Consider the following 24,121-nt stretch of genomic DNA (forward strand, 5'->3'; position numbering starts at 1 on the left):
TTTTTTCCAGTTTCGATTTGTGTTTCGTGCAGATTCCGCACAATAGGGTGCCTCTGTGACGTCAAAGTTTTCAACCCATTTCCGTGCTTGTGTTCAAATCTCTGAATTAATTTTGAATTTTTTATCAGGGCTGTGAACCCAATTTTTGAAAGAAAATAAAAAATCGCCACGTCAGTAATTATATTTGCCGAGTAATTTGCAATCATGTAAATATCATGTGAGTCTATCCGCCAACACAATAAAGAGCCCAGTTAGACAAAGAACTCCTAATCCATTTTGAATTGAATATGATGACACGGTCCAGATACCTTGAAAACTGACTTCGCTGATTGCGTACGTGAATGTTTTTTGTTTGTCTGTTTTTTTTCGCACTCGAGGGCTTTCCAAGTTGGGGAGCTCAGCCCCTTTTATCGCCAGGAGTGATTAGCACCTAATTTCTCCCCACGGTATCATTCCTGAATCAAAAATTTAGATCGTGAGAATAAAGAAAGTGATCGACATCTACAGTCGCTCTAATTTGTGAGAGAAATTTTCCTTGTCAGTGTCATGGGAAACGTGTAGAAAATAATGTGGAGAGTATGAACACTAATATTGGTTGGGGTGTAAAGGGATGATAGATGTGGGGGCCTAATAGAAAGAGGAGAAAAATCGGGCCTTATTAAAGGTTGATTCTCAGTATCGTGTTTCATAAACCTCGCGTAAATTTTCTTCTTTTTGGGGGGGGAGGGGGAGGGGAAGATAAACTTTTCTACTGGTCTGCCTTTGCACAGTGATATAAATGCATTGCCTTTCTGCGGAAAATGTCGCTTTTCATGCTGAAGGCGGCTCTCAATTTTCCACAGATGCGGGTGATCATAGTTCATTTGGGTTCCAACTAATCTTCCTCACGCTTGGACATTGGACCCGTTCGGCAGTCATCGCACATAAACAAAGTGCGAATTTTTCCTTTTTTCTGCAAAAGATATCCTTTTTTTAAGCAATGTTCATGGGTTTTCGTGAACCTAGGGTTCTAGACCGTGGAACTGTTCTGTGACTCTGGACTGGAAAAATCTTCAACGGCCTTTTACAGTTTAAACAGGAAGATATGTTGAAATCATTGAATGTCTCCCCATACTTAACAATAAGTTAAGTGATAGGAATTCACTCTTTTTTACAATGAGGAAACATGGTATGAAAAGTCATTTTCAGCTCTCTGGACGCAGCAAACATTGCTAAAAAAGATATTTGATAATACAGAACAAAGACGATAAACATGCCAAGTGTCTTTTCCAATTGTCCAATTCACCATTTATGTTAAAATCTAATCAATCCAGAAAGTGTATCCTGTATCATATTTGGGCGTAAGACAGGTTGGTTGCTTCGCTCGCTTATGGGCTATTGCCGAGAATAAATATATATTAAAGCGATTAAAACGTGCGTGGTACTATTTCATGTCCACGGCTTCTTCCTTGATCGCATTCTTCGTTGCTTCATTTTCTTTTCTTGCTTTTTTTGTAAAGCACTCCTAGGAAGGATTAGGAAGTCCTTGAGGACTGAGACGGTAGAACATTACTACGACACTTTAACTTAAGAAATATATATATTTCTTCCCTTATACCACCTACCTATTACCATTATTTCATGCTAGGAAGAACATAGTTAGAATATTTTCAAATTCTATACATTTTCATGAGCTATGATTACCTCGAAATACAAATTATCTACCTAAATTTTAGCTGAGGATTTAGTCAGGATGACTTTATATCAGAATAAATGATCTAATATAATACTGATCCGGATACATTTTTACATATAATTGATGTTCAATATTTACATCCTACATGACCGAATCTGAGAATTTTCGACCAGCCATACACTATCAAAGTAAGAAAACAGATGGTTACGTCGAAATAATGAAGATTTTTGTGTCCTTATTCAGTGACATTGTCGCGTATACCAGGTCTAAACAGAATTTGCAATCACTGAAAATTGAAGGAGAAAGATACTTAACAATACATTCTCTCTAACGACATACCTTGTCTTACAACACTAATTCTCTTTACCTAAAGCCGCAGTTCTATTATCATTATTAGTATTATTTGAAAACTATATAAACGAACCCGACGTTTCTACCTCCTCGAATACATTGCATGGGATCGTCTCAATTCTTGCAATGATCCTCGAAAAAATGATGCTCGCATTATCATGTTTAGGAAAAATGATCGCCGTTACCAAAAAAGCGGTATCATTCATAATCTCTATTTGCTGTTTCTCCTTAAACATAACCGAACTTCGATAAATTGACGGGTTCTCAGAATTGGTTACGGTCTCGTACAAATTATTGTGGATATTTTCGCATCAAACGGAGGCAAATATTGGTATCTTAAGGCTTGCTCATGAATAACTAATACTTTCCTACCTACTGGTTGTTTTCCAGAGGGAGATTCTGGTGTAAATCACTTTGTGGTCAAATATCTAATTTCCATGGCCTTAAAGTTTTACAGTTTCCTCTTTTCTAATAAGTTTAAACATCCCTGCACGTTTTTTACATTGAATACTTTGAAGTTCCAAAAATACAAACGCATTTATTGTGCTGAGGAAACCAAACAATTCAGGTATTTAGGTCGGAAATAGACTAGGTGTTTTCAAATCCTTTGTTACTTGCTCAAAAAGTTAAGAAAATATACAGTGGAATATTTGGCCAGAATCCCCCAAAAATTCGAACAACCTTGTGTCGATTTAACTATGTTCACAAGTTACCAAAGATATGAATAGAAATCTAAATTACTGACAGTGTATACAGGAATAATAGATGCACGTGACTCCAGTGATATGAAAGTTTCTTTTGTAAGGAGGGAATGTCATCTTTCTGCACTCACAAAACCGGAGGTTTCTGTACGCTCCTTGTCATCTTTAATCCGTTTATACCGCCGTGCATCACGATCCATGCTACCAGCACTGTGGAGATCACGTGCTCTTGAATGCTGCTGTCAAAAGTAAGACGGTATTTAGCTAAGAATCACAAACAATATTGAAAAACTTCTATTGGTGATGAAGCTGTGAATAAGTAATTATCATTCACTCCTGAATTGAGTGCCACGTCCTTCCATTAGCTGTTTTGTTTCATCCCCAAAGCCCTCCTCATCATCTACAGTTCTTGTTACTCTTAATTTCATTCTGCCACTTATACATGTAGTTAGAACAATGTTTACTAGTTTTGATGATTTATTATCGGCCATACAATATTTTATCTGAAGACTGAAAAGAAGCAAAGAGGCATCATAGAGCATCTTTAGATAATAAGGAAACACACATTTCAAAGTAATCCATATGTCAAACACATGGATTGACTGTGAGTTTATTAATTCATAAGAGAGATGAATTCTGTTCAGATTGTCAAAGCTTCGTTTATTGTCTTATGCTGTCAAAAGCCTTTTTGCACCCACAAAAATCACATCACATGTTAAACCATTTATGACAATGGCATAAACAAGATTTTTTTTGGCTAATTTAATTAATACAATTAAATGGGTATTTAAACAATTGAACAAAGGAGAAAATTATACTGGCCGTGACTCATCTACTTAACCCTTTAAACCCTGAGAGAGACCAGCATCTAATTTCTCCTTAAAGTAATACAGCAGAATCATTCATTAAGACCATGAGAATAAAGGGAATGATTACCAACCAAAAAAGCTTTGACTGTTAAATGAATTCTCCTAGGCAGTACCAGAGGAAATGTATGGAAAGAGTAAGGAGAATGTGGATACTGATGTTAGGGTGTAAAAGCTTAATAAGAAGTTCCATTAAGAGTTAATGGTCAATGTACCTTTCTAAGAACATACAGGTAATTGGGGCTTGATCCAGGTTTAGAGTTCATCTGATTGCTCTATAAGTTGCTGTTCCCATGGGCACATAAAATAAATAGCGTAGAAAGGAAAGTTGTTGGAAAAAAATCCTTCTCTTGATTGAAATCAAACATTGTTGGTGTTGAATTTGGACTCATATATATCAATCCAAAGAGCATGGAATACTTTCTACACAATGTTTAAAAAGGTTACCCTGACTTCTGTCAACTTTTTACAGGTCATAAATATTTGGATACCACAAAATACCCAAACTGCCACTTCAGAATAAGACAAGAAAAAAGTTTGTGGTAAAATCCATATACACTTTGATGCAGTTTGCAATTGTTCCTCTATTAAATATTAACTGGATACCGGTTAAATGCCTAAAGTTTTCTAAGCACAACAGTGACTATTGCTTACATTAATTAATGACCCGTTTGCTGGATAATGTTTAGATGTTATAGGGAGAAGTTACTTGTTCATCACTCCTGGGAGTTAAAGGGTTTCACAGAACATTTTGAATTACCTGTTCACTTTCAGGTTCAGAGTCTGTATCAGTATCAACCATCAAATACTTTTTCTCTCTGTAAAAGTACTTCTTCTGCAGCACATACAGCACTACAATGTCACACAAAACTGTAGCCTACAATGGCAGAAACAAGGTGTGATGAAATTTCATTTCATAACAAAACATGTACATGATGTGGCTTACATTTGTTATGCTTGCCCAAATATGTTATTTCTGATAACCCTAATTTAACTGCAATATCTCTATATATTCTCAATTAATTGCCTGCCATAAAAACTTGCCCTCCATTGGTGAAATGTTTGACTTATCCAACCCCTCTTTTAACCAACCTCTCCATTAGCACCCAATCCCACTCTTCTTCCATTCACCATACACTCTCCTCTTAATCAAGTCAAGATCTCATAAAACAGATCCCAGATTTTATTTACATACACAAAAATGTCAGTTGAAAGGGTTCCAATAATGATCACATAGTTTACTCTTACCTACCTACATTCCTTCCAGTTTTTGCAAAATTTGAAAAAAAAAATTTACACTTGTTGTCCCCCTAGATGAATCAGTGTTCCCCACAAAGTCATCCCTTTACGTCAAAATACAAGACAATCCTTGTTATGTTTATCATCTGTAAAGTTTATCATTTGAGAACAAATATGTTACTTGCAAGTTACTGTAGAAGTACTACCTGGTTTACTGGTACTTACAATGCCAAGCAGGGCAACACCTGAACCCAAATTAAGAAACAGTGGAATTGCACTAAACTTTCCTCCCTGCAGAAATGAGAAAATAACTCAATACCTGCATACCACAAACTAATAAGCTCATAGCTTAAATTACAGAGAATTTCATTTCTACACTTTGGACATTACCTCTCCATACACCATGATCATGAAGCGTATTCCATAGGCCTTGAACAAAGTCCTGTGTAGGACATTGTCTTGAACATAATAATTAGCATATCTGAAACAAAGTTGACATAAGTCATTGGACTTGAACTAACCAAGGATACAGTAAATAACTGATAACTAAAAGCAATCTGCTAATCATATTATTTATTTACAAGTTCAGTAAACTCCTGGCTAAGCTTCAAGCTTCAGTATCAGTTGTAGCTGCAAAAACATCATTTTTCCTTTCGTAATTAGAATTTATGTTCTGGGAAACTGTAAAAAATTTAAGTCTTCACAAACTGACTTTGAACATTACTGGCCATCTTAAAAATAGGCCTGCTCTTTTTGCCATGTATAAAATATTGATTCTAGCCAAGAATATCTAAAGAGTTCTGCCAAGAGAAGGCTTAAATTATGATGGACTGGCATCCAACAAGACAGAGTTACTACTATAATGTATAAGCTTCACAGGCCAAAATTTGTTAACAGTTACTTCCTTATCCCCTGTAAGAGGAAAAGTTGGAATTTTGCTAAAAAAGAATGATACAGCAACTACTTTCAGGTTTTTTTCTTGCTGAATAGTGTAGTGCAAATATCTGTCTAGTACTCATGGTCCTGATATATCACATGATGCAAGGGAAGTAATGACAATGTTCCTCATTTCAAATAGAGACACACAAAAAGTGGTCACTAGTTAATACACATACCTGAAATTATAACCAGGTGCAATTGGTGATTTAGAGTCATCCAATCTAGAGGTAGGAAAACCATTCAGTTATATATCTAACTTAAACCAAAAGTAAGGTACACCTCAGCAACTTTTAAGGTAAAAAAAAAAAGTTCAATACAAACCATGGCTGCAGAAATGGTTCCCAAATAATCACCTGTCATTGTTTCCTTAACTGACATTTAATTTATTGATTAAATTTGATTTTATAATTGACCACATGATTGACATATTGATGACATAATCACTAAGTAAGTCGATCTTCAGTTCAAAGTAATGACATGTTCTTATAAAAATGTTCTGAAACTAGTGTGTTTCTGCTTGATCTGCTGACCCGTTTTACTGACCCCTTTTGCTAACCTGTTAATTGTCTACTGGGATAGTTTTGATTGGATAGCACCACAGAAGTAAGTAATTTTTTAAGAAACAAGTTGCTTATGGCCAGCAATTTCAAGAATTGCTCGCTATTAGGTTTCTGATGAATCATGTGTTAATTCTCATTGAACAGATTAAAGATCATATGATTATGTGTCGAATTATTACTTCTGAGAACCATTTTTCCCTGAACCAGCCATATATATTTCATATCATAAGCTCAAAGATAATATATACTTATTAACTAAGTAGGCAGCTGGGTAGGTACATATTTGGTTACAGGTCATAACATACAGTCAGAGAACAGTGAAAGCTGTGGTTCAAGACTATATGTCAAATATATTCTCCCAAGCCTGACCTAACTCAGACAATAAGCCTTTTATCATGTGACTACCAATCTCTCTTATTCTGTCTTTCTTCTCCCAGCTTTCATCTTATTGGGTCACATGGCTTATTCCAGCCCTGCTTAAACCATCACATATAATTCTCACATGGGGATTTTTCTACAGTGATTTTCAATTAAAGAGTAAACACACCCATCTGTCTGGTGTGATAAAGATATTTATTTCCTAACTAACATGATAAGAATCTTCCATTATAATACATGCTGTGTAAACTATAGCATAAAAAAAACTAAAATTGGATGCATTCCAAATAGAAAAATTTTAAATCAATTACCTCCTGAATGAATACTTAGGTTCACAGAAATATGCCAAAGGGTCAAAATTACAGTTCCATGTTATGACTATGGCAATGACCCCACCCTAAAAAGAAAAGGAAAAGAAAAAACAAGGATTACAGGTGTTTATTGAATTGAAAGAAAAGCAAAGCGAGGATGTGAATATCAGGGGCTCTTTATAATTTGACGTAGAAGGGAACCCAGAGAAGAATACACATGCAAAAACCAAAACTTGAAGTGAAATCTTCTCTCTTATTTGAAATCATGGTTGATCAATGCACAAACTGTCTGTAACCTGGACCTTATTTTTTACATAAAGTAAGAGACCTCACTCAACAAATTCCTCAATTACATCCACAAGACATACCTTGAAAGCAATATCTTCAAAGTTCACATGTGCCAATTCAACTATTTTTCCGAGCTTGAAAATTGGACAAAGATGATCAGTTTGTGGGTCATAATTACAGTTCCTCAAGTAACTTTCATCTTCTGTCATGATGTTTCTCCTAAATCAGCCAAGAGTACAGAAACAAAGACATATTAACTCAACAATAACTCCTTTTGTACCACTAATTCAAGATTATCTATTTCACTTATGGGATACTTACAGTGATTCGTTAAACTTTGGAAACTGTACACTGTTCTTTATGAGAAGGGTGAAATCCTTGGCAGCATCAAGAAGTGGAACAGTGTTACTATGGAAGAAATTTATATTGTTAATGCAACCTTAAGTTTATGAGGTATGCCATGACTTAAACACAATGACTTGGAACTACTCTTACTTCTCATAAAGGTTTGTTTAACACACCTTAAGTTGTACCCTGGCATGGGAAGCTCGTCAATCTCCACTGGACACCATGCATAAATTTCACAAACTTTACCAAAGGGCTTTCTATCAGCATCTACACATTTTCCAGTCTTGACGCCTTTTTGCGAAAAATGAAGGAAACCATAACACAATGTAAATTTTATCTTTATCACAACACAGGATCTACATGATCCAAGTGCTAAATTCTCTTCCTTAAGTCTGCAAGTTTCTTTTTATAACAGTTATTTACTGGTATAAGGACACTGTTTCCTAGTTTGTTATTCATTATTATCCATAATTAACTGGTTGGTTTGGTTTTTGAGAGATTCTTGGGAGGTTCTTTTTAAAAGGGTCCCTTTAGTCTAGTTTCAGTTTCATGAACGGGTGAAAACATTTATCATTGAGGCACCCCAAAGGCATTTGCTAAAATCTAATTCAAAAAGGGTTTAACAAAGGAATGTAGTGTTCTTAACCCTTTAACTCTCAGAAGTGACTAACATGTAACTTCTCCCTATGATAACTACATTTTCTAGCAAATGATCAATGAGAATACTAAAACTTATCAGGAGGAAGTTTTTACCTTGATCTTACACCAAATTCTTATGACTAATTTACAAGGAATGGTGTAACAGCAAGAGCAGAGAATTAACAATCAGGTTTTGGGAGTTAAAGGATTAAATAATAAGAATTATACTTCGAAATGAACACCAAAGGGTAAACTTCATGGCTTACCATTGCCATTTTTGACTGGTTCAAACGGTGTGCAATCACTGTCACTTTTGCATCTCACGTCTGTAAAGTTTGGGTCCTCAGGACATGTGGACTGATTTTGGTTAGGTGAGATAATCATGTTTGTCATGACAAACACAACATTATTTTCCTTTATATGAATAGAAAAAAATAGGATACAAGTGAGTGTGACCCTTCAGTATTGTTCCACCCAAGCTAAATGCTAGTCACCAATTCTAGTTGGCAACTTTTGGTTAAAAATTGCTCACCAAAACTTTTTTCAACTCTTCATGGCACCCAATATTGCTGCTGTAGATTGGAGCACTGTCTATTTCAAATTGCAGAGCATATAGAAAACACTGTCTCCTTCAATGATAAAAATTTAATTTATTGATTCATAGTATAGTAGTAGAAGGTAAGCAAAGAAAGAGCCTGAAAAGTTTTAGTATACCTCTGGGGGTATCACAAAGTCAGATGAGTCCCAAACATGAAATCCGCCGTACAGAAAGAGTTCCATGCTCTTGTTTGTTAAGTTTGTGAATGACAATCCCTTGACTTTTGTGGTCACTGAACTGTATGGCTTCTGAGACTCTTGGTACCCCTTCTTGTAAACAATCACATATCTGCAAGTTTTAAAAGCATCAGAAAACATACCATTCTTTTGTAGATTAATTGAATTGTTCATCATTGTAAATAAGAAATGTAACCATTATCTATCATAAAAAAAATTAAGGAATTTATTAGGGTTAAGGGAATGATTTTGGAATCTTTTCAGAGCGCTGCAGTCTTTTCACGAGGAAGCATATGCATGCAACCTTGTACTTAGGTTTTGAAGCGGAAATTCATCTGCACTCATGCAGACGAGGATAAGTGAATCTCTTAATATTACATCTGCATTTTCAAATACACCTTTCTTACTCTGGTTTTTAATAAATATAATAAAACCCACAAATCTTTCACAGCGAAAGTCACTGAAGAATGAAATAAAAAAAAATAAAAATTAAAAAATTATTCATTATAGTTTCGTAAGAATTTGATGCTCAAACGAGCACCAGAGTCACGCTAAGGCTTACAGGGCCACTTTTTCATTGGAATTAATAGGAATATGACCATGTAACTCAGATACATTGGCTACAAAGTGACATAACGATCTCCGAGTTTAGCAATAGCGCTGAGTAACATACTTGAAAATTTGCTAAATTTGTGATATTCCATGGAAACAGCTGGATCTCGCATGCATGTGTGAGAAATCGGTACGAATACTTACCCTATAACGTAAACAATAATAACCAGTTGTATCAAGCGATTAATAACTCCAACCCTCTTGCTTTTTATATGCACTATCTTGGCTGTATCGTACTCGAAAACCGCCGCTAGTACGGTGTCACACACCTGCCCGCAAGTAACCATTTTGGCTTCGAACTACGAACAACAATGCAATTGTGGTGTAACAGAACACCAACATTCCCGTGGGAGATCTCGGTATCAGTATCCCGTTACGAGCTAATCAAGAATGGCGGTCGATCTCATGGTTACCTAACCGTAATTTGAAGTTAAGAGACCCAAAGGTTCTTCAATACTTGATTACTTGAGAAAATTTGCAACGCATTTTTGTCATTAACTGTAGTGCAATGCTATAATTATTTTCGTAGACGATTATTTGTACGAAATTCTCCAATTCCCCTTGAAACGAGGGTAGTTGGAGAATAATTATAATAATAGGTAAAGCCTTAAAAATAAACTACTTCATTTATTTGAAAAGCTGAGAGTTGCATGTGAGGCAAACTTGGAACTTGAGAATACTCAGAGAAAATCATAAGTTGAGGTTAAATAGAGGCAACCAATTGAATATTGAAACAATGAATTGGAATTTGTCCTAAAATTTCAACATTGATAACATAAAAATTAAAGTAATAACATTTGTTTATTAGAAATTGTTATAAATCTTGGCCTGTTCTGGTTTTTTGTTTGTTTTTTTTTTTTTTCACTTTCGAAGATTCAAGAGGAAAATTTCACTTTGATTATTGCAAAGTCCTTCTAGTCCTTCCAGCAAGGTGTATTCCCAACATTTGGAAGACTGCAAAAGTAACAGCTTTACCCAAAGGCAAAGACAACACTTTGTGTGATAATTTTCGACCTATATCTCTTTTGCCCTGTCTTCCTAAGGTCATGGAGAAATTTTCAAACAATCAGTTACAAGCCTTTGCTTTGGAACACAACCTAATAAGCAGAGAACAGTTTGCCTACCAAAAGAATTCCTCATGTACTACAGCTCTACTTACTCTTACAGATAAGTGGAAATGGGCCATAGACAAGAAACAGATTAACATTGCTACATTTTTGGATCTCAAAAAAGCTTTCGACATAATAAACCACAAAATTATTTTGTCAAAGCTTAAAGTTGCTGATATTGAAGGCCATAGTGGTTTATGGTTAGAAAATTATCTTCTGGACAGGAAGCAATTTGTCACCTTGAATGGTGCACAATCTGAGACTCTTACATTAGATTATGGAGTACCCCAATAGTGTAGTGTATTGGGTCCAACTTTATTTTCTATACACTACTATGATATTGTTAAATCGTGTAAAAATGGAGATGCCTCTCTATTTGCTGATGATACCGAAATCCATACAGCCCATTCTGAAGTAGAAGTGGCTGCACAATTTTTGAACTCTGATTTAAAAGATATCAATGATTGGCTATCTAACAATGAGATGGTAGTCCACCCCGTTAAATCAGAGGCCATGAAGATTGGAACTAAACAAGCTTTAAAAAAAGCAGGTGGTACTGAAATCAAATTAAATGACCACAAACTTAAAGAAGTATCATATTGTAAGTACCTTGGAGTGTTTGTAGACAGTTCACTAAATTAGTCACCTCACATTGATCATATTTGCAAACAAACTTATCCCAAACTGAGGCTGTTAAACTGGCTATCTTGTTTCCTCTGTTCTGATGTATTAATTAAGATCTACAAGGCTACTATCCTTCCTATTCTGGATTATGCTTGTATTGTATGGATGGACTGTCCAAAGAATTTGTCTAACAAGTTGGAAAGACTTCAAAATCAAGCCTTAAGAATTATTTTCTGCAAGAATAGGAGAACATGTTCACAAGTTTTAAGGGACCAAGTAAAGATCTTGATTCTATTCAACCGTAGACGTTTGTTTCGATTTATAACTACATTTAAAATAGTGAATGATATTAACTGTCCAAAGCAACTCCAAGACAAACTTATAAAACGTTCTAGTATTCGCTCTCGCTCTTTGAGAGATGACTCTTTACTAAATGTTCCTAATGCTAAGTCGGGTTTGGTGAAAAAACTTTTGAATTCGCTGCTGTAAGAGACTGGAACTCTCTACCTAGGGATATCAGAACTATAACAAATCTCAGCACCTTTAAAAGTAAACTATTTGAATTTTTATTACAAGAGGATCACGATTATTTATTCTTATAATTTCTTATTTTTACTATTTTGTATCATGATATTTTTAGTCCTTTTTTATGTATTTATAATAATTTTATTATATACAGATTTTATACTATATATATGCACATGGGTTAATACCAGATAGTCTTTTAAGTCTATCTGATCCATTATTTTGCATTTCAAATAAAGGTTGTCAATATTATTATTATTATTATTATTATTATTATTGCTGTGAATCGCTTGGATTGTTTACAACTTTATGTGAAACAAGAGCTGTGCGTACAGTTTATTGATTGGCTGATTGATTGGATTCAGTTATCTTACATAAAAATAATTTGGTTTTAACAACTGAGTTGCGAATGTAAATGGGCCACCTAAAAGAGTTTCTAAAGCTGACGTGTCAAGCGTTAGCCAGAGCGAAAGGCTGAAGCTTGAGACATCAGCTTTTGATACTCTGCGGGGGCCAATCAGTTGATAAAACCAAGTTATCATGTACTACCTTTCACCGACGCAGCATCACAGTTTCTTTAGAAACTTTCCCCCTTATTCTTATAGCAATATTTGCGGCTGGATCAATAATTGTAACACCTCTTTTAACGAAAGTAATCTTGCGCATTTCTGTCAACGAAAACTCGTGGAATTCATTGCCGCATATCTAAAATTTCAATCAGTCAAAAGAAACCCTGCTGTCTCACAAAATACGCTCTGATAAATATCTTTCCGAGACAGAAAACTTAGAAATTTAATGTTATCAGATGCAAATGCGAGAAAACGCTGAAAACATAAGATCATCGCGTTACAATGTAATATCACTGAGCGTCTGTGAGGCAAAACGTAACATACGAATGGAAAACACCCCAGGTTACAAGCCATACGATATTCTTTAATTTTTGCCATAGTGTCTCCCACGTTTTTAAGAGTATCAGGCCCAGTCAGTTTTTGTTATGATGTTTGGCTGGAAAATTCTGCATCTCTCTCTGACTCTCAACAATTTAATGTGAACCCTGTCTTCCTCCTTTTGATGATTTAGTTGTCAGCAACCTGTTTCATTTTTCCATGTTTAATCAATTGTTTTCTTCACTAACATCCTGAGTAATGTCTACATTTTATCGCAAATGACGTAACTTTACCCGTCAAGATAGAAGCTGACCACGCCTGTTTTGTTTTCTCTGAGATTTCGGTCTTTTGTCGCTTTTGTCCTTTTCCATTTAGTTGAATAATCACCGTCATTAACGTCCCACAATTGTTACAGTAGTCTTTGTCGCTATCGTCTGCTATCTTTGGTTTCATACAATTTATGTGTCGAATTTGAATGCCATATCACCAGATATTTCGGTTTCAAGAAATTTCCATTGCCCCCTACCAAGCGTTCTCTGAAGTCAACGACCACTCATAGCCATGCTTCGAGAACAGGCTTGACCAATAGAACCACCCCACGTAAGCAGTAACGAACTAACTATTTACTCTCTGAAATAATACAGCCCTATTATCGTTGTAGCCTTACAGCACTGTGTGGCACGTGAGGAAGTTCCCTAACTAAACTAAATATATTGATTTTCCTTCTATGGCATCCCCTCGGAGAGGCATTGATATATTTCCTCCATGGTACTACACTGTCTCCGAAGAAACTTTTATTAGAGGTGAGAACGTTTTCAAAGCTTTAACCAGCTACGTTTCAGTTTCTATCACGAGGTCCAACGTGGTTGAGGGGTTTTACATATTTTGCCAACAATTTCCTCTAATATTTCGCATTTTTGTCTTTTAATGCAAGTCAAAACCTATTTTTAACACTGTAAAGGACTGAAGGATGTATGTCATGACTCGAAATTTCATAGGATAGCCGTAAATCTGCGAAGATCTGCAACGTTTTCGACAAATTTTTCATAACACTTGTTTTCCCGCGCGCGGGTTCTTGCTAATCGAATTCCTTCCCGTAATACTTTGCGCTGGTGGTGATTCGTTTTGAAGAAATGGCGCCACTGAGAGAAAGTCATCCATAAGTTTTACTTTTTCATCTGTGTTATACCTCATCGATGTTTGCGGACTTGAACTATTCTAGTTATGGTACCATAAATTTCAGTTGCTATCGTCAAATCTGTTTTTAACGTGTCACATGAATCCGGTCATGTGAGTTAGCATAATTTTCCTATTGTGCAAGAAGAAGTCGTGCAGAGGTTCTTAAACGATCGATCGATTTATGCTCTCGGTTTAGTCGATCACAAAATGTTCCACACTACTTTGTGCCCGAAAGGCTGTGATATCGTACACCACGATGTGATCATTGCTCTTCAAGGTCTCGCTCCACGCATAAACTCGTCGCAGAATGCAGCGCCATTCAGTCCAACCAGGGCCACCCGTGGTAATAATAAAGAAGACTTCAGAAAACAGGTCGAGAGACTAATTTCCGGCGGCTGGAAGAAGAACAGGAACGTGCCAGAGGATGGAAAAGAGTTGCAGTTGCCACTGCTTCACCTGGTAAGCATGTTTGGAAAGTATGAGGCAGTTGAATGGTTGTTAAACGAAGAAGACTTCGACGCAACCCTTAGAACCTCCACAACCAATGAGACTGCACTGCATTTGGTAGCTCGTCACCTTTACAAGGCACTGTCAGCTCGTGAATCAAGGCTGGAGAATATGACTGCCACTGCTAAAGCGGTCAATTTTGAGAAAGTAGCTGTACTTCTCGTCAGGAAAGAAGTGAGCCTTTTCTGGGCAAAAGATGGCTTGAATAGGGAGACAGCTTTTCATATTCTTGGAAATTGTCTGGTTAAAGCTACTTTCCTGAATAATGAGTTAAAAGAAGAAGATCGGTGCTTGGTATTCTACTCAAAGAGTATTACTGCCATGTTTAAACTTCTACTGGCGGCAAAACGCTTAACAACAAGGGATATTGTAAAGGCACTAAGCGTTAGAAATGGTGATGGCGATAGCTCTTTACACATAATTGCCAGGGCAGGAGTACATGGCTACAAACTGCTCAAATACCTGGTGAAGTCTCTGGGGTCTGCTGATATCATGAAAGTAAAGAATAGTAAACATCGGACTGTGCTAGATATCGTGAATGAATGTTATCCTGGTCATGAAAAGGAGTTGCTTGCTATTGAGGAAGGTGAGGCTGTCATCCTTAGAGGTGTTGGCAACCAAACTTGTATTTTGACAAGTTTTCTTTTACATTAGTCAGGACTAACATAACAATGGGATAGATAGTTTAGTAGGTAGATGGATAACTTAATTTAATGTGGATGAAACAGTCCTAGTTTTTCCTTAAAAAATGCCAATAAGAAAGAAACATGAACAAGAAAGCTAAGTGATTTTGGCCAAGCAAACCTTGTCAGTGACAGTGTCCTCAGGTGGTCCAAAGCTGCCTTCAAGTAATTTTTCATGAGAACAATGCAAAAGTAACGCCACCAACTGGCCAGCCATGCAAAACTATGTACCAACGATTTGGCTTTATACATAAATGATATCTTTTAAGAGCTGATCTAAAAATGGTTGTTTCAGAACTGACAGAATATCTATAACAGGGTCCTTAGCAACTAATGTTCAAGAGTCATCAGTTAAAATCCTGTTGAAGCCAGAATTCTTCAAGGCATTTTTCTGCAATTGCCAAAATTGCAGTCCATCTGCAAGAATCATTTGTTTGCTCAAAATTCCTTAAGGTAGTTATAATAGTCTAATTTAAAAACCTTGTCTCTTTAACTGGAGTTGTACTGTTCAGTGGGTCTGACATTGAAATGAAATATAATCCAGCATCATGAGGAACATTGACATTCCTTCTTCTATTTACTACAGGGAAAAGAAACACTATGGCCTTAGTTCATGCAACCCTAGCTGCAGACGACAGAACACGTACAGCAACTACACCAAGCTCAAGTGAGCACAAGAAAGAATCACAGGAGCAGGTCAACTTCATTCAGGAGAGATCCAATGAAGCTTCAGGGTTGTGCTCTGAACCAGCATCATTAAACTGTGACTCAGCAAAACAGGAAAAGCAATGTGCTATACATACAAAACACTTTTCAGACACATGTTCTCAAGAATGCTTCGATACAATGGCAGCAGTTAATGTTATTCTTAACACCCACACTCCCCTCTGTCCAGAGGAATGTGATCTGCAGCATCACCTACTCACATGCGCTGTCTTCCACCCCTCAGTTGTATTCCACACAGACATTAATGCTAGCATTCCTCTGACATTCAAGTTGTGTTTACAGTCTTGTCTTAATGCAGGCTGGAAACAAAATATGGATGTTCCAGATCCTCTAGAGAGTCTACGTCTTCCATTGCTTCACCTGATTTGCATGCGAGGAAACTTTTCTGCAGCAGAAAAACTTGCTCAAGAAATAAAGCTAAGACCTGTTGTCTCTTCAGAGGGAAAGGAAACTCCTCTTCATGTTGCTGCTAGGTATTTCCCAATAACATATCCTGACAAAATTATTGCAGACGTCACATTCAAGTCAGTCTTGAACTTTCTTGTCAAGCAAGACAAAGGAATTCTTTTCAAAGTTGATGCTAAGAATGAATCAGTGCTTCATGTTGTTAGTCATAGGATAATTGCAGCTTTCAAAGTCCTTGCAAGTCCATGTGAGAATTCTTACCTCCGTAGCTTACAGCTCAGACAAAAGAACTGCTACATGAAAGCATTGAAAATTATTCTTGAAAAGCTGACAGATCTCCAGTCAGAGGACAAGGTTTGTAGAAGACTAATTTGCGAATTGCTGGCTGTTCAGAATGATGCCAATAGCACATTCATCGATGTTCTTCGTAAAGACTCAGTGAACGAAATTGTACAGAGCCTTGTTTTGCATGTGAAGGAGGAATTGCCATTTTGTTTTGCTGATGGAAGTTTTGATGTAGTCATCGCAGAATGCCCATCATCATGTCCTTGCAAAGGAAAAGCTGTTTCTACCAAGAACCTTGGTAGTCAAATGAAAGCTTCTCAATCAGAAGGTTTGTTACCCCTTGCAAAGGAGCAGTCTACTGTGAAATTTCTGTAGATGTGATGTACTTGTTGCTTTAGTTGCTCTATGTAGGGTTCACAATTCTCAGAAGAGGAGTGAATTACCTGAATAAATAAATTACACTGTATCTCCTTCATTTTTCTGTTTCTTTTGCACTTATTTGAGAATTATAAACCCTCTCAGAGTAAAGGAGAAGTTAAGATTTCTTCAATCCTTTACTCCCACAAGGATAGAGGGTCAAGACTTTTATAAGGAGTAAATGCAAATGTCCAGTGGTAGTGCCAGCAATGGCAAAAACATGATCAGACTATTTTAGGCAGATACTATGGGTTTTCTAAGAACTATAATGATGTCAACTCTGTTAATAATCAGAACAACCACCTGCCAATGTCAATGTTTTGCATTCTAGGCAGAGACTATCACAACATGTCTTTCACATCATCATGATCATCATCACTGTCCACATTACAGAGTGAAGTCATTTCTTTGCAATGAAACATCAGTATTCAAATTCTCTATGCTGTTCTGTTCTCCTTACAAGGGGGATTTGTTTGACTATCAAGAGCTTCAGTTTGCAATCATTTTATTCTCATTACCTTAATATTTGGGTCGGGATAATACAGTTGGGAGATATTACATGCTTATCATCACTCAGAGATCATCACTCAAGTGGTTAATGCTGAAAGTGTGTTCTTGGGAGAGACAATTAAATGTAACAGTATCTCCCACCCTGGAGTTGAATTAGATACAGGCTAACTGGGGGGGGGGGGGATAGGAGAAATAGTCTTTTCAATGCTGCAAAAGCTAGAATAAGCACTGGTGGTGTGAGTTACCATGCCTGGGAGACTTTTTTAATCAGTTCACAAATCTGAAAGGCAAAGTATATGCAGATTGAAGACAACAATAGGAAATTGGGTTCTTTTATTTGTCTGGTTTTTTTTTTTTTTTTTTTCTTTTTTTTTTTTTTCTTTCTCCTACTGAAACAGTAGGGAATGTATTAAGAGGAATTGTAATAAATGAAGATACAAAAATTTGACTAATTGCGAAAAGAAAATGGAATAATTTATGAATTTATGATGTTCTAATACTGAATGTATTGCCTCTAACCAAAGGTGGAAGATCAAATTCAGTTCAAGAACCGGTGTCATCTTCACAAACTCTGTCACCACATGTAGACCACAGGGCTACCAAACAGCCTCAACCAGCTGCTTCCGCCCAAACAGCACCAGCTGCTCACAGCCAATCTTGCCATCTTACTCTCGTTCAACCTGCTCAGGCTACCTCCGTTGAACTGTTGCAAGTTGGTTGCATTCCACCTGCACAAGTTTCTTGCAATCAACCTGCACAAGTTACTTACAATGAGCCTGTTCAGTATTCTTCCGCTCAGCCAGCCCAAATCCAAGCTGTTCAAGCAGCTACAACATCAAGAAGGCCCCAAGCAGAAGTGCAAAGCATTCAAGTGCTTAGACAAGCAACAGCAGGCAACTCCTTACAGCAGACTTTCCCTGTAGCAAAACCCACTCACCATATTCCTGTGGTCATTATAAAACAGGAACAGGATGGTGAAGAATATGATGCTGAGTGTTTTCATACCAGTAGTAGCCAATGCAGAGCTTCCCCACCAAAACAGAATGCTGTTATAGTTACATCAGACACCCCTGATGTTTCCACTGCAGTTCAGAATCCTTTAACAACACAGACAGCTGAAGAGGGGGTTCAGCAAGGAAACCCATCTTTGTTTTGTTCTTCACCATTGGAATCGCTTCAGCAAATGAACCAGGCAGTAAGAAATGGGACAGCAGTTTTTGATCCTCCATCAGTTGTCAGTACCCAAACAACAGCTGTACCACATCGACGAAGACGGGGTCGACCTTGCCAAGCTGTAAAGAGCAGTAGTACAGGTGCTGCTGTTGGCCAAACAGCAACAAAGACATTGCCACAGACTGAACTACAGAAGATAACCCTAACAGTTAAAGACACAATTGTAGCAGAATCATTGGATAGTTTATCTGACACAGACTACAAGTTAGGTATGGTAACTAAAAATATTGCACACTTAAAAAGTATTTTTGCCCTCCTTCCTCCTGCATCATGGTGGGTGTACTTCTATGGGTAAAAAGGTAGCAATGTTAATTTCGTAAATTGTGCATTTCAGTAAATTCAGTAACGTTATATTCAACCATGTCACCAAAACTGAAGCAAGAAGGGCACAACTTCTTATCAGATTAGGCCTTAGCATGCTACAGTACAGAAGTGTGACTTGTTCTTAGGCATTGTACTTTTATCATTCATAATTTAATCAAACTAATCTAATTGACGTGCAAGACATTTTATACTGATTGCTTTATTCCATACTAGTATGGTGAAAGTGTTTCTTAAACCTTGAAACTCTCAGAAGTAATGAACATGTAACTTCTCTATATAATATCCAAACATATGACAAGTAGAATTTGTTTTGTTGATATAACACCAAACTCTGGTTACTAATTGACAATGAAATACGTAGCAGCTTGGGGGAAGAATTAACAATCAGATTTTGAGAGTTAAGGAGCTAATAAGTAATATAATAATAAGTTATAAACTGGGCTGAAGTGTTTTGTTAATGGTAGTATGATCCTTTCAAGAACTAATTTCATGGAAAGAGACATTTATGATTTGCCCTCTTTATAAACTGTGTAAATTGTAGTTATATTCTTTCCTTTATAGATTTATTTCACACACCACTTTGTGATGAAAATTGCAGTATTTCCCATCATCACCTTATCTTGACATTGTTGAACACCTCAAACAGATTGTGTTCCAAAAGACGAGCAAACAGTTTTTTGGTGCTTTTGGAAAATACTAAAGTCAACTTCCTCAAATGTGTGAAGAAGAACCTCATGCAGGGTCTTTGCAAGGATAATGATCTCTGCAATGATTTGGAAATTTTCCAGTATCCACTGATTCATGTAGCAGCACTGCTATTAAAGTACACAGCGGTAGACATGCTGAATTATCTTGGATTTAAACTGGACTCCTGCTCCCAGAGAACAGGTGAGTTTCCCCTGCATGCAACTCTTCGTCACTGCTACGATGCTGGTGTGAAAGTTTACAAGTCACCTGGGTACTTTGAGAGGCTTTTTCCTAAGGTGTTTGAATGTCTTTCCAAGGATATTAGTTTGTTGAAGCTACTGTCACAGCAAGATAGAAATGGAAATACACCTCTACATGTTGCAGCTAAGAAGATTATTGAAAGACCAGGTCCCATCACAACATCGGCAAACATAATAGTACCATCAAGTCCTGATTCCACTCAAGAATGTCACTCTTGCAGTTCCCAAGCTCAACCAACTACTCAGGTGTCTTTAGGTTGCAACTCAGGAGCAAGGATTACAACAATCCACCAACACAGAGCTAATTTTTACATAGGTTGTTTGGTTTACATTTTCTTAAAACTCCGTGAAGTTGCTACAGAAAATCGTAAAGTTGTCCTCAGTGTAGTCAAACCTGTACTCACAGTTACAAACAAGGAAGGAGAAACATTTTTGCAAATCATGTGCAAAGAGCATCACATTGCCATGAATGGTATAGTTTCATTGCTTGCCAATTTCCCCCTCCCTGTGTTTTATAACTGCATTAAGCAGTGTATTCCAAAAGACTGTTGGCCTGACATTGTTAAGAACCGGCACCTCCATGAAGAACATGAGATTGACTGTGGGTCGAATCAAAATGAACCTGTGTCGTCTCCCCTGGAAGTGTCCATGCCACCAGAGAAAGAAAGAGGTAACTTTACCAAAAGTGTTAATTAGTATATTGAAAGACTGAAACTGTGGTGATGTCTTTGTAATCATTGAACATTGAACATTCCCAAATTGAATTGTAATCTTAGATGTTTACAATGGTAATAGGACCAAGTTGAGTCCAATTCGGTCTGTAATCATACAAGTGATTAACAAAATTGGACGAGCATGAAGCAGGAGTCCAATTTGTTAATCATGAGAATGATTACAGACAGAATTGGACAACAAGAAGTCCTGTTAGCAATTAATCATAACCATTTCTATTTTCCCCTAGGAAATACACCTAGAACAATTATCTCCAGTGGAGACAATGCATTTTGTTTGACATTCCTCCATTTTGTAAATTCCCTAGTTTTTCTTTGGATAAGTGGTTGTTGCTATGGTTATTGTGATAATTTCTGTGATTGGTGGACTAGTGGAGTGGACTTAGTATGATTGGCTGCTTCAACTGTCTGATTACAGGAGTGCCATTACAGCCAACTATCCGATTACACTGTCTTATTACAATTGTACAGAATGATTAGTGAAAAATGAAGCTGTGAATACACCGATAATATTTGAGGAATTTGTAATGGTTATGATTAAGGGAAGAATAATACCTAAAAACTCAGGGAAAGACTGTTCAAGAAAAAAATGAGAAACATCAATCAACACAACCACATTGGGATTTGAGATGTTTTGCTTGATTCTAGACCATCATTTGTGGCAAGCTCTTCACCAGTGCACCGTACTTGCCCTGCTCATGATGTAACTTTTGTGATTTTCCTGCACAATATTAATTCAGGATGATTTCTCTAAATGCTCTTGAATTCCTGGATGGCACCTCTTTGAGTGCTGTATTTCTACCTACACTAAGATAAACTCAAGGAGGTCCACAATATGAGAAAAATAATTTTTTTTTGGTGTAGTGGTTAATTTTCAGTAGTGGATTGAAACTCAAGGAGGTCCACAATATGAGAAAAATAATTTTTTTTTGGTGTAGTGGTTAATTTTCAGTAGTGGATTGATCTAGGTTGCTCCTGGAAAACCATTTGAGATTTAAAAGCTTAAGCACTAGCAGACAAGCCTAAATTTAACTGTACAACAATCTGATTTTGTTAGACTCCTATTTCATGTGCTTAAAGAATGGTTGTTGCTTACAAACTTATAGTGAAACAGTTTAATGACCATGAAATTAAAGGCACAGATCAAGCTAGAAAAAACAGGCATTAAGAACTTCTGTGGCTGGTTGAGTCAAGACATATTTTGTACTACATGATTATATCTTCTGTGTGTGGTGCTATCATCAACTGCATGTGCACTTTATTTTTCATTAGGAGCACAACCTTCCAAACCAGAGTCACCCAAGCCATCTTCAGATGTTATTTTTTCAGAAACACCTGTGACTGTCTCCCCCTTAGCAGAGGTGTCCATAGCTGAAGAGTCCATTTCTGTTCCCTCTCCAGCCACACCCCTACACAGCAGTGCTAGTGCAATATCACAAAGTTCAGGTTCCGGTGTGGGCAACCTCAACTCAGTTCTTACACCACTGGTAGCAAACCCTGTGCACACCACACTGAGACCAACAACTAAACGGAAGATCATTGAAGCATTAAAGGAAGAGTACACAGAGAGATTGGAATTGGCTGTGAAGGGGAGGCATGAAGTTGAGGAAGACATCTCTAAGCACAAGTCTAAGACAAAAGAACTCACAGAGTCTATCGTTAAGAGAAAGGCTCAAGTGGAAAAGCTGGAAAAAGAACTGCAGGAGATGCAAAAGGAAATGTGGCACAAGAATCAGGCCATTCAAGCTCTGGAGAGCAGCCTTGAGCAGTTTACAAAAGAAGAGGCAGAACTGAAAAAAAATCTCCTTATTCTCCAAGAGGCAGATCCTGAGCCACCTGCCAAGAAGAATAGAAGTGAGGAAAGCAGCTGCTGTGAATAGTAAAATGAGTGAAAAACAGGAAAACTCAAAGGAAAGATAGTCTTATAGTTATTCTGACAGCAAATAATTTCACATCACCAGGCCTTGTGCCTTACAGTCCATTTTCTTAAAAAGGAAGGCATCCTTAAGGCAATGATTCTGATGCAGTCAGAAATTTTTCAAGTCCCCTTTTGGAAACAAAGGGTTTTAATGTTCACATTTCTGATAAAAGAATAATTCTTACAAGATCTCTCCTAGTAGGATGCTCCTTAACTGATTGATAGGATTATTATACAAAGCTTGTGGAGGGATTACATACTGCATGTGATTCACCAGGCTCCTTGATTTCACATTTTGAAAATCAGGGATAGAGGAAATAAAATGGATTGTGACATCAGCCATAGGACAAAGGACATTGACAATTATATTTTAAAGGAGACTGAGCGAACCAGCTGGTCCATGTTGGACATTACATTATTATTGATATTTACCTGATTTTTCACATCACTAATTTTAATTAATCTAGAAAACTAAAGTAGGATTTAGTCTGCGTGATGATAGCAGTGAAATTTTAATTGAATCACTGCCTTTTCGTTTTTATCGTTATTAATATTAAGAGCCCTGCTCTTTAAAGTCCCTGATGGGATTTTGACATCTCTTACATTAATTCCTTTTGGTAGAGCTGAAAACAAAAGATTCTGTGGAGGGCACAGTTCTGTGCCTTTGCTAAAGCATTGACCAAAAGTTATGACTACATGCATTTATACGTATGTTGTGTAGAACCAGTATCTAGTTTGGGTGGAATCTTTAGGTGTTATGAAACAATTCTATGTTGGTAAACTGTTTTTCAGATAATTTTGAACATTTGGTTTAATATTTATGCTGTGTATTTTTTGCTACATATTCACAAATTGTTATTGGTCAACCAGACATGTTAATAAAGATTTTAATAAGGTTTCTTGGTGAATCTATTATCTACTTTTTCACTTAATGCTTGATAATGGAGAAGGAAATGTTAACTAGTGGGATGGTAAGAATATGTCCATCATCTTAGATGAAGACAACTTGTGTAGTTGCCTCTTGGTTTGTGGGTATTGGGTTGTAAAAAAGTGAACATCCCCTTCCACACCCCAAAGCCTCTTGGAAGTGTTTCAATGATCCCTTCCCTCCGCCCGGCAACTTAAGGATGGTCGACCGTTAGCTATGTGGGGGGGTGGGGTGGGGAATATAAGCTGAAAGGGTCAAGTCTTTTCAGGGAAATACAAGTGTAGTATCTTTTAATAGATAGTTTTGTAAAGGCTTTTTTCGTTTTTGCAATAAGAGTGAGGAAACAAGAAAGAAAGAATATAGATCATTAAAGTATTTAAATATTGAGCTTTCTACGCCCAAGCTTGCAGAACAAATAGCTGAGATGGATTCAATGTAGGGTTTAAATCTTGGGAATTTATTTATGGTCCTAAAAGATTATAGGGGCACATACATCTGGAAT

The 24,121-nt window shown here is 36.9% G+C and overlaps 2 protein-coding genes across 5 annotated transcripts; one reads left to right on the plus strand and one right to left on the minus strand.

The window, feature by feature from the left end:
• Positions 1–1,591: 1,591 nt before the first annotated feature.
• LOC131790684 (P2X purinoceptor 4-like) lies at positions 1,592–9,979 on the minus strand. 4 transcript variants are annotated; one of them, XM_059107931.2, is made up of 13 exons: positions 9,826–9,979; positions 9,010–9,181; positions 8,562–8,709; positions 7,830–7,947; positions 7,630–7,716; positions 7,389–7,527; positions 7,021–7,106; positions 5,948–5,992; positions 5,223–5,313; positions 5,058–5,123; positions 4,354–4,470; positions 3,809–3,878; positions 1,592–2,963 (listed from the first exon to the last, which is right to left on the minus strand). In XM_059107931.2, the coding sequence occupies exons 1-12, from the start codon at positions 9,966–9,968 to the stop codon at positions 3,849–3,851; spliced, it is 1,242 nt and encodes a 413-aa protein (XP_058963914.2). In that variant the 5' UTR covers positions 9,969–9,979; the 3' UTR covers positions 1,592–2,963; positions 3,809–3,848. The 4 variants fall into 4 exon arrangements, with proteins under 4 accessions (XP_058963914.2, XP_058963913.2, XP_058963912.2 ...); XM_059107930.2 differs by having other exon boundaries at positions 1,592–2,966; XM_059107929.2 differs by lacking the exon at positions 3,809–3,878.
• Positions 9,980–13,945: 3,966 nt separating this feature from the next.
• LOC131790666 (uncharacterized) lies at positions 13,946–23,581 on the plus strand. Its single transcript, XM_059107900.2, has 5 exons — positions 13,946–15,098; positions 15,782–16,939; positions 18,063–18,980; positions 19,657–20,712; positions 22,046–23,581. The coding sequence occupies exons 1-5, from the start codon at positions 14,213–14,215 to the stop codon at positions 22,651–22,653; spliced, it is 4,626 nt and encodes a 1,541-aa protein (XP_058963883.2). The 5' UTR covers positions 13,946–14,212; the 3' UTR covers positions 22,654–23,581.
• Positions 23,582–24,121: the final 540 nt, after the last annotated feature.

This window comes from Pocillopora verrucosa, chromosome 2 (genome assembly GCF_036669915.1).
Source record: "Pocillopora verrucosa isolate sample1 chromosome 2, ASM3666991v2, whole genome shotgun sequence".
NCBI lineage: Eukaryota > Metazoa > Cnidaria > Anthozoa > Scleractinia > Pocilloporidae > Pocillopora > Pocillopora verrucosa.

Bases quoted from the DNA above. Each gene is read 5' to 3' on its own strand.
- LOC131790684 (XM_059107928.2), bottom strand. From the start codon at position 9,968: ATGGTTACTTGCGGGCAGGTGTGTGACACCGTACTAGCGGCGGTTTTC. The intron at 7,948-8,561 runs GTAAGCCATGAA...TTTCGCAAAAAG, and splicing joins ACCAGTCAAAAATGGCAATG to GCGTCAAGACTGGAAAATGT. The intron at 2,967-4,353 runs GTAATTCAAAAT...TACTTTTGACAG, and splicing joins CTGAACCTGAAAGTGAACAG to CAGCATTCAAGAGCACGTGA.
- LOC131790666 (XM_059107900.2), top strand. From the start codon at position 14,213: ATGTTCCACACTACTTTGTGCCCGAAAGGCTGTGATATCGTACACCAC. The intron at 15,099-15,781 runs GTGAGGCTGTCA...TATTTACTACAG, and splicing joins GTTGCTTGCTATTGAGGAAG to GGAAAAGAAACACTATGGCC. The intron at 18,981-19,656 runs GTATGGTAACTA...TTTCCTTTATAG, and splicing joins TGACACAGACTACAAGTTAG to ATTTATTTCACACACCACTT.